Source organism: Ovis aries, chromosome 16 (genome assembly GCF_016772045.2).
Source record: "Ovis aries strain OAR_USU_Benz2616 breed Rambouillet chromosome 16, ARS-UI_Ramb_v3.0, whole genome shotgun sequence".
In the NCBI taxonomy this organism is placed as follows: Eukaryota; Metazoa; Chordata; class Mammalia; order Artiodactyla; family Bovidae; genus Ovis; species Ovis aries.
The window spans coordinates 39,332,309-39,342,530 of NC_056069.1; the positions used below are offsets into that span (position 1 = coordinate 39,332,309).

General features: G+C 45.1%; 1 protein-coding gene across 2 annotated transcripts in view; it reads left to right on the plus strand.

The window, feature by feature from the left end:
- AGXT2 (alanine--glyoxylate aminotransferase 2) overlaps positions 1-9,692 on the plus strand; it is a 47,637-nt gene extending 37,945 nt beyond the window's left edge. For both annotated transcript variants that reach the window (XM_004017055.6, XM_042233888.2), the window contains one exon: positions 4,783-9,692. In XM_004017055.6, coding sequence (XP_004017104.2) covers positions 4,783-4,899 — 117 coding nt within the window. In that variant the 3' untranslated portion in view covers positions 4,900-9,692. The remainder of the gene's footprint in view (positions 1-4,782) is intronic.
- Positions 9,693-10,222: the final 530 nt, after the last annotated feature.

Genomic DNA, 10,222 nt, shown 5'->3' on the forward strand with positions numbered 1-10,222 from the left:
TGTCCGACTCTGTGCAGTCCCACAGAGGGCAGCCCACCAGGCTCCCCCGTCCCTGGGATTCTCCAGGCAAGAACACTGGAGTGGGCTGCCATTTCCTTCTCCAATGCATGAAAATGAAAAGTGGAAGTGAAGTCGCTCAGTCGTGTCCGACTCTTTGCAACCCCATGGACTGCAGCCCACCAGGCTCCTCCGTCCATGGGATTTTCCAGGCAAGAGTACTGGAGTGGGGTGCCATTGCCTTCTCCAGGCTGAGCCTTAAACAGTGATAAACTCTCAAAGCACACATAGGAACATGGCAGTGTGTGAAAAGCTACACACACAAACACACATACCATGGGGCTGGAGCAGGAGACGGGAGGCTGTGAGTGGTAAAGATGAGAATCTTATTACTTTTCAGACACTGTTCGAAAACTCTTTGCGTACATTGATTCATTTAATCCTCTTGACACACCTATGAAATAAGTATTATTATCCTTATTTTGGGTTTCCCTGGTGGCTCAGAGGTTAAAGCATCTGCCTGCAATGCGGGAGACCCAGGTTTGATCCCTGGGTCGGGACGATCCCCTGGAGAAGGAAATGGCAGCCCACTCCAGTATTCTTGCCTGGAGAATCCCATGGAGGAAGGAGCCTGGTAGGCTACAGTTCACGGGGTTGCAAAGAGTGGGACACGACTGAGCTACCTCACTTTCACTTTCCCTTTCATCCTTATTTTACAGATGAAGGAAAGGAGGCACAGAGAGGTTAAGTAAGTTGCCCAAGTTGCACAGCTAGGAAGGTGGCCAAGTCACACAGGATCCAGACTCAGGCAGCCTGATTTCTGAATCTGTCCTCTGAGGAAGGTGAAGCTGCGGGGACATGACTGGAGACAGGGAGTGCAGGTGGGGGCTGATGATTTTGTTTGATCTTGAACAGCAGCAGCAGCGATAGAGGAGAAACTGGGAGAGCGGCCGGGCAGGGAAACGCACAGGGCTTGGGTATGAAGGAAGGGGAGCGTCAAGGATGACTCTCCCGGGTCTAACTTGCTTTAGGGAGTGTGAGGATCAGTGCAGCTTCAGATTTGTTCCCTTTCCTTCTTAGACAAGTCTGTAGATCAGAGGAAAAATTAAGGCGAGGATCACAATTTGGAGGTCAGCAACGTAGAAGTGGGGAGTGGAGGAGATCTCCTGGGAAGGGAGTCTGGATGTGAAATGCAGAGAGGTGAGGAGAGACACGTGGGTCATGTCAGCATTTAAAGGGCAGGTGGAATAAGAGATACCCAGATGGAGACAAAACACTGGCAGAGAGGGGCTTCCCTGAGGGGCCAGTGCTGAGACTCTTCGCTCTCAGTGCAGGGGGCCTGCGTTCGATCCTTGGTCAGGGAACTAGATGCCACAACTAAGACCAGGCACAACGAAAGAAATAAATATGTAAACAACAACAACAACAGGCAGAGAGCTGTGAGGAGAGTGAGAGGTCATAGAAGCAAGAGTGGAGAGGTTTGGGAAGGGCGAGAGATTGGAATGCTAAATGCAGATGAGAAGACCAGGAAGGATAAGTAAGCGCTGGAATGTGCTCATTGGATTCTGCACTCAGCAAGTGACTAGTAGCTTTAGTTAGAGAGGAGTCAGAAGGCTGGTGGGACAGAAACCAGACTGTGCTGGGCTGAGATGTGAATAGAGGGAAGGCAGAGTGAAACCAGACTTTTTATTTATTAAGTATAACAAAAGGAAGGATAATGTTTGTATGGTAGCTAGAAGGGACCAGGAAGGTCAACACATTTTTATTTGTATCCAGTACTCTTGCCTGGCCCCTTCATGGGTCACTGCCTTGTCATGGCGAAGGGCTTGCGAACTCAGTGAAACTATTAGTCATGCCGTGCAGGGCCACCCAAGACAGACAGGTCATAGCAGAGCGTTCTGACAAAATGCGATCCACTGGAGGAGAGAATGGCAAATCACCCCAGGATACTTGCTGTGAGAACCTTATGAACTATATAAAAGGCCAAAAAGATATGACACCAGAAGATGAGTCCCCCAGGATTGACATTGTCCAATATGCTACTGGGGAAGCGTGTAGGTTCAGTGTTATGCGAACCAAGAACTTCCAGATGTCCAAACTGGGTTTAGAAAATGAAGAGGAACTAGAGATCAAATTGTCAACATTCACTGTATTATAGAGAAAGCAAGGGAATTTCAGAAAAATATCTATCTCTGTTTTATTGACTATGCTAAAGCCTTTGACTGTGTGGATCGTGACAAACTGTGGAAAGCTCTTAGAGAGATGGGAATACCAGACCATCCTGCCAGTCTCCTGTATGTGGGTCAAGAAGCAACAGTTAGAATCCTGTATGGAACAACTGCTTGTTTCAAGATTGAGAAAGGAGTACAACACAACTGTCTGTTGTCGTCCTGTTTATTTCATCTATACGCTGAGTACACCATGAGAAATGCTGGGCTGGATGAGTTACAAGCTGGAAATCAGAATAAGTGGGAGAAATACCAACAACCTCAGATATACAGATAATACCACTCTAATGTTAGAAAGCGAAGAGGAACTAAAGAACATCTTGATGAGGGTGAAGGAAGAGCGTGAAAGAGCCAACTTTAGACTAAATATTTTTTTAAAAAACTTAGATGGTGGCATTTGGCCTCATTCAGTTCAGTTCAGTCGCTCAGTCATGTCCGACTCTTTGCGACCCCATGAATCGCAGCACACCAGGCCTCCCTGTCCATCACCAACTCCCGGAGTTCACTCAGACTCACGTCCATCGAGTCAGTGATGCCATCCAGCCACCTCATCCTCTGTCGTCCCCTTCTCCTCTCATTACTGCATGGCAAATAGAAAGGGAAAAGGTGGAAGTAGTGACAGATTTCCTCTTTTTTCAACTCCAAAATCGCAGAGAACAGTGACTGCAGCCATGAAATCAGAAAACGATTGCTTCTTGGCAGGAAAGTGATGACAAACCCTAGTGTGTTGAGAGACATTGCTCTGTCAACAAAGGTCCCTATAGTCAAGGCTATGGTCTTTCCAGTGGTCACATACCGTTGTGAGAGCTGGACCATAAAGAAGGCAGAATGCCAAAGAATTGATGATGCCTTCAAACTGTGGTGCTGGCTCCTGAAAATCCCTTGACAACAAAGAGATCAAACTAGTCGCTCTTAAGGGAGATCATTCCTGAATATTCACTGGAAGGTCTGATGCTAAAGCTGAAGCTCCAGTATTTTGGTCATCTGATTTGAACAGATGACTCATCGGAAAAATCCCTATTGTTGGGAAGGAGAAGGGCATCAGAGGGTGAGATGGCTGGACGGCATCACTGATGCAATGAACTTGAACTTGGGCAGACTCTGGGAGATGGTGAGGGACAGGGAGGCCTGGCGTGCTGCAGTCCACAGGGTTGCAAATAGTCAGACACAACTGGGCAACTGAACAACAACAACAGCTCTTACCTGGAGAATCCCACGGATAGGGGAACCTGGCAGGCTACAGTCCATAGGGGCGCAAACAGCCAGACACGACTGAAAAGACTTGCATGCATGTGTGGCTTGGATTTGATTTACAAGAGCTTTAAGCTTTATTATAGGCTGAGGGGAAGTTGAGGAGGAGGTGAAGATGCAAGTGAATGCAGAGATGTTTCCTGGAGGGAAGGTGAATGGCATTTCATGGGCCAAAGGCACAGGTGGAAAATTTGGAGTCAAATACTAGAGACAGCTCATCCTCTGAACCTTCAGGCAAGCATATAAGAATGCATGTGGGAGCGAGCAGATTTACAGAGCGTTCTTGCCTGACAGCCTCTGAGAAGCATAAGGCAAGACTGTCTGTGGAATAGAGTGAGAGGTGTAGGAGTTGAGCCAAGGATGACAGAGGGCCTGAACATTTAGGGCACCAGCAGAAGCAGCACTCTGCTTTCCTTGGTGTGTCGGTCCACCAGCGGCTTGAGTTTCTTTACCGCTTCTCAGCTGTCTGTTGGAGCAAAGTTCTGTGATAGCTCTGATCGGGGCTGGGACTTTGCTGTGTGAGTACAGCAGCAGAAGGGCAGAAAGGGGCAGGTGAGAGAGTGGTTTATATCCTCAACCCTGTGCTCCGAGCTGGGTCGGAAGGGGAGGCGGAGATCTAAGCCGAGTGAGAGGTGCACAGATCATGGAGGCATGAGGAGACTGCTGAAGTTTCCATGAGAAAGGCAGAGGCAGTGGGGATCAGAAATTGAAGAATTCCTGGTGAAGATGAGGCTTGTGGGGCTGGCCTGGGATGTGCGGGAAAGCGAAGGAGGATCGTAGATGAAGTTTCTGGAAGACGTGGCAATCAAGAAATGGGACTTCCCTGGTGGTCCAGGGGTTAAGACGCCATGCTCCTAATGCAGGAGCCTCAGGTTCAATTCCTGGTCAAGGAACTAGATCCTACATGCTGCAACTAAGATCCAGCACAGCCAAATAAGTAAAAAATTTTAAAAAGAAATGGAGATGCTAGTTTGTTGGGTTGTACACAGGGAGGCAGAAGTCAACCTCAGTGGTGGCAGAATTGGAGGGTGGATAGAGGCCTAAGACCTCAGTGGAGGTGGTGCAAGGACCAGGAGGTCAGCAGATGACAAAAATGAAAAGAGGCAGAGAAGATGGTACCAGAATTGTTGAGACTAGAGGATGATTGGCCTGGATACAGCACTGGATCAGGAGGAGACCAACCCTTGAGGGAAATACAAGGAATGTTATGAAAGCAAGATGTTGGATTCCCAGTCTAGTGCATCTCCTTGAAATCATAGTTCATTCTATGGTGACCCTTTCCTCTATTTTCCCTTTGTCTCCTCAGACTTTCCGCATTGCGCCCTCAATGTGCATCACTAAACCAGAAGCTGATTTTGCGGTGGAAGTGTTTCGCTCTGCCTTAATTCAACACATGGAGAGAAGAGCTAAATTAAAATTTTAAGAACAAAAACACCACAAGCCTCAAGAACTCCCCACTTATGTTCAAGAGAAATTCCGAAACCACTGGTCTTGGTTGTCGATGGTTGACTGCCTACAAGCCATGTTTGTTAGCAGAGTCCCTGTTATCCCCTATTACCTTGAAAAAGCTATCCTTCAGGAAAGGATCTGACTCCCTAGCTCAGAGAATAAATCCTAATTAATCTGGGTTAATTATGGTAACTTGACTCCCCTCTGAGATGAATGTTTATACCTGATATGTGACATGATTCCTCCAGGAAAATCTTCTGGTGGAGGCGCCTTCAGGGAAATGTTTCTTCATCCTCTGCTCTTCATCTTCAGAAGAGATGTCTTCTTCTTGTACCAGAGCATCAGATGTCAGGGTAGGATGGCTCCAGCCACAACGGCCACTTTGCAGCCTTGAGGACAGAGCTTATTTGCTGAGGTCGGAAAGTAGAGAGAAGCTGAGTTCTTAGTGACATCAACAGGCCGCTGACTTGCCCTGTCCTGGAGCCACCTTACCTTCGGGCTTCTTATTATATGAGAAAAGAAATCCAATAGATACACAAGTCTTTTTGATTTTTCTCTTATTACAATCATAAGCATCCTGAGAAATGAGGCAGAAAATACCCCACGTAGATAACTGTCCTGTCCTTTGACTCCCTTAAAATGTCTATCAGAGTCTTCTTTGTCTCCGCTGCTGTCATCTTACCCTAGACTAAATTCCCATTACTCCTATTTTTTTAATACTATGTCTGAAATTATTTATAACGAGACTTGTCGCAGTCACACATATTTTTATAGATTCTTTTTTAAATATTCATTTCCACTGTGGTTGATCACAGGATATTGAATATAGATAGTTCCCTGTGTTATACAATAGGACGTTGTTGTTTATCCACTCTAAATGTAATAGTTTACATCTACCAACCCCCAAACTCCTAGTCCATCCCTCTCCCTTCCTGGTTCCCCTTTGGCAACCACAAGTCTCTTTATATGTCTAGGAGTCTGCTTTCATTTTGTAGATTCCTATTAAAATAGTCTCCAAGAAGTTCCCAAACTTTATCATCATTAGAATGCACATTCATAGCACTTCTTTTCCATACATGTACACCAGTTGTCTTAAAATTGACTTAATAGGACTTCCCTGGTGGCTCAGTGGTGAAGAATCCGCCTGCCAATGCTGGAGACACTGTTTGAAGATCCCACATGCTGCGGAGCAACTGAGCCCATGTAGCACAACTATCCATCCTGTGCTCTAGAGCCTGGGAGCCACACTCCTGAAGCCCAAGCACCCTAGAGCCTGTACTCCGCGACAAGAGCAGCCACCGCAATGAGAAGCCTGCGCAACGCAGCCAGAGAGGTGCCCCTGCTTGTCGCAACTGGAGAAAAGCCTGGGCCTCGATGAAGACCCAGTACAGCCAAAAACGAATACGTTTTGTCAATTACTTTTTATAAAACATGCTGGCCAGCTGAGACCCTCTCCTTAACACAATCAGAAGAAGATCCATAAAACTGAATGGGAAGTCACTTTCTCAGCCAGTCATTCAGTTTGTTTGAGCTGCGTCCCAGTTTGAAGCGCCGTCCTAATGGTCTACCCCTGAAGTGTTTGTTCCACTGAGAGATGCTGCCCCTCACTGCCAGGCTTGTCTCCCTCAGGCACTGACTTAAAAATGGGCTTCCCTTGCACAAAACCTTCCAGTGGCTCCGCACATTCCTTTAGATAAGATTAAAATTTCTGTAACAAGGAGCTCAATGCCTTCTCATAGCCAGTACCCAAACAGAGCAAACACTTCAGAAATGCTCTTTGGGCACAATGGAAAGATGATTGGATTATGGGCCAAATAACCTGAATTCTAAACTCAGTTCTCCCATGAATTGGCTATAGATGACCTTGGCAAAGACTTCTCACCTCTTTTTGACCCCCTTTTCCCAGGCATATCAGTACTTGCCCTTCCTACTTCCTAAGTTGTCCTGGGAATCAAGTAAGCTAACAGATGTAAAAGTACTTGCAAACTAATGGACCAAGCAAATAGCAATTTCTTCTTCCAAGCTACATTCCCTTTCTCTCCTTCACAATAAAATGCCCTAAGAGGAGGTTTTATGGCTCCATTGTACTTCCTTGCCTCCTGTCATGCCTCAATAACTAGGACCTCATTCTGGCCTCTTGTTTTTGGGCAGCTGCCTTCTCTAAAGGCCACTAGTGACTTTCGTATGGCCCAAATCTCCTTATGGCCAAAATGCTTCCTTTGAATGTTCTTACTAAGCAACTGCTGCTTCTTGAACTTGTTTCCTTAGATTCTGATTGTGGTCCTTCTATCTCAGATGCCACCTTCTCAGTCTCCCTGGCAACTTCTCCACTACAGGGTTCTGTCCTGGGCCATTTCTTCCTTGCTAGACTCTCTCCCTATCAGCAACCTCATCTACTTGGGAAATTTCCCCTAACTTGACTATACTGATGACTTGCAAATATTCATCCTGTAGACTCAACCTGTTTGAAAGTGAAAGGGAAAGCCATGGGCTGTAGCCTGCTGGCTCCTCTCTCCATGGAATTCTCCATGGAAGAATACTGGAATGGGTAGCCCTTCCCTTCTCCAGAGGATCTTCGCAGCCCAGGGGTCCAACTGGTGTCTCCTGCACTGGCGGGTGGATTGTTTACCAGGTGAGCCTCAATTCCAAGATTTTAGCTGTCTAGACACTTTCATTTGGATGTCTCCAGGACACTTCAAACTCAACATTTCTAACACAAAACACACTAAATTTCTCTCCTACAGTGAATTTCTTCTTGATTAATGAAACTTTTGTCTCAGGCGCATCATTTAGGGCATTATTTTTATCCAAGTTATCTTTTTGCCTTTCACACTGAGACAAGTTGTGACCTGGGACCCTCTGCAGCAGTGCTGCAATGCTTGCACTGGACACATCTCTCCTCAAGCAACAAAATACAAAGAAATTATATGGGACTAAAAACAACTGCAAGCTTACACAGTTGGGGAAAATTCTGGACAAAAGATAGAAAAAGGCCAAAAAGCCCAACTGCCACTTCTGAAGAGCCTGGAGCAAAAGCAGTCTACTGTGCATGCCCCTTGTACACAATACCACCTAATGGGTGAGCAGACCACCTAAGCCACCCCTAGACACACTACTGCCCTTATCCCATACAAGGAATAATCTCACTCCCACCTCAGGAAGCGAGCTAGCAAGGGTTGTTTGCTCTCTCACTCCCCTCTGCTGCAGCAGGGGCCCCATTAAAGACTTGCCTGAATTTCTTGTCTGGCCTCTGATCACTTTCTATTGATTAAGGAGGCCAAGAATCCTCCTTGGTAACAATATAATAACTCTCATAAATACTGTCTTCAATGTAAGTTTTCCGATATGGCCCATTTATACCAAAACTGCCTTAATTTGGGTCATCATCCTCTCTCCTGAATGGTTTCAACTCTACCTCCTAACTGATATTCTGGACTCCTTCCCAATCTGTTGTCTACATTGATTCAAAGTCAGTTAATTAAAGGACAAATATGATTGCATCTCTCATCTTATGAAGGCTTTGAGGGCTCCTTATTGCCCATGGAACAAAGTCCAAATTCCAACTATCATGGCATTCAAGAGCTTTCACAGTTTGTCCCCTAAGTTTTCAAGCTGCCTTTTTTCTTTCCATGTCATGCATATTGTTGCTTTGCATCTATAGTTCACTCTACTTGGAACATTCTTCTGGTCTTCTTTGTCAGTGAAAATTAAGGGATCAGGGAGACTGCACAAGAAAGACAACATTTCCTTCTGTGTTCTTCTTCAAAGCCTTCCCATTTCCGATATTTCTTTTCTTTCCAGATAAAGAAAAAGGGGAAAACAATGAAAATAATGTTTATATCAACCATTTAGAAATTTAATAAAATATGAAGAGAAAAAAATAAAACACATTTAAAACAAAACGCAAATTAAAAAAAATTTTTTCATGCTTAGGCCAAAATCCCTGCCATGCAGGACACCCTGTCTTGGAAGAAGGGGCCTGAGGGATTTAATTCATAGAACATATTCCTGTAGCTTCCTAAATCCCACAGGATCTTGTGTACATCTAGGACTACACCTCGATAGTCTCCCACCTCTTGGAGTCCTTGTAGAGGAAAGGCAGAAATGGAATTCTGAACCCTAGCCTGGTCCTAGGCCTCATTTACTGACTATGAAGTCTGCATGAGCCTATCCAAGTGCTTTGGTCAGGATAAACGGCTCCTGTTTCTTGAAGAGCATTTGGTGATTAAGATGTGTGAGCTGTCAGAAGCACTGCGCAGGAAGGGCAAGCATTGTGTCCTTAGAGCAAGTCTTCATTTCTTTCACTGGTTTATGCACATGATGGATTCCTAATTCTTTCCATCTGGAGCCATGGGTAGGAGTTTAGCACCATCATTTCTTGCCCTTCCATTTTCTGCTCTACCCACAGGAGGTGGGATGTAAGCCAGCTTACATAAGGCAAGAAATCCGCATGCTTGCCAACTCTTTTCTATTTCCTTTCTTATTGAAAGTGCCTAAAGAGAAGGTAATGAACGCTCAGCTGAAGTAAACTTTTTTCCTCCACAAGGAACATATTGACAGTTAATCATGTGATGAGAATATAATATTAAAATGTTGTCAGCTGTTTCAAACCCTTGAAATGACAATCCCCTCAGGAGGGAGTAATTAGAAAAAGAAAAACCATGAAGCTTTGATTATACCATTAATAATAATAATTTTAAAGAGATGTAAAATAACACTGATAAACTAGTAATACAGCAATAAACTATGGTCTTCTTTGTGTTTCAATGCTCCATCTTTTACATCAAAGTAGTTTTAACTTTCCAGTAATTCAAAATAACCTCCTAAGGTGTCTGTAATCTCTGGGAGGATTTGATGCTTCTTCCACCTTTAGATCCCACTTAAATCATCAGCATTGGCCACTTCATCACCACTTCATGGTCATGTTTCGAAAGTAGGTTTGAAGTTTCCAGGCCCTGTAGCAGCACATTGCTCTGGTTACTTTAAAGCTGCAGCCACATTTCCAACTAAGGGATGAACAGTAAACGTGGCACAGCTTTGCCCATTAAAACCAGGCACAGTCGTAGAACACAGCACCACAAATTATCTCAGCAAAAACGAAAGGGCCACCTAACTCACTCAGTAAGAGTGAAGACACAGAACCAAAGGCCCAGTTATGCCAACCCCTTTGGGTTTAGTTCAGATAAAGGTAGGCCAATCTGGTCTGACCGGTGACAGATGTAAGGAGTGTTGGCAGAACTGGCAACGTTGTGCTAGTAATCCAGGAAGGAGAACATAGAGATGTCAAGAACGTGATT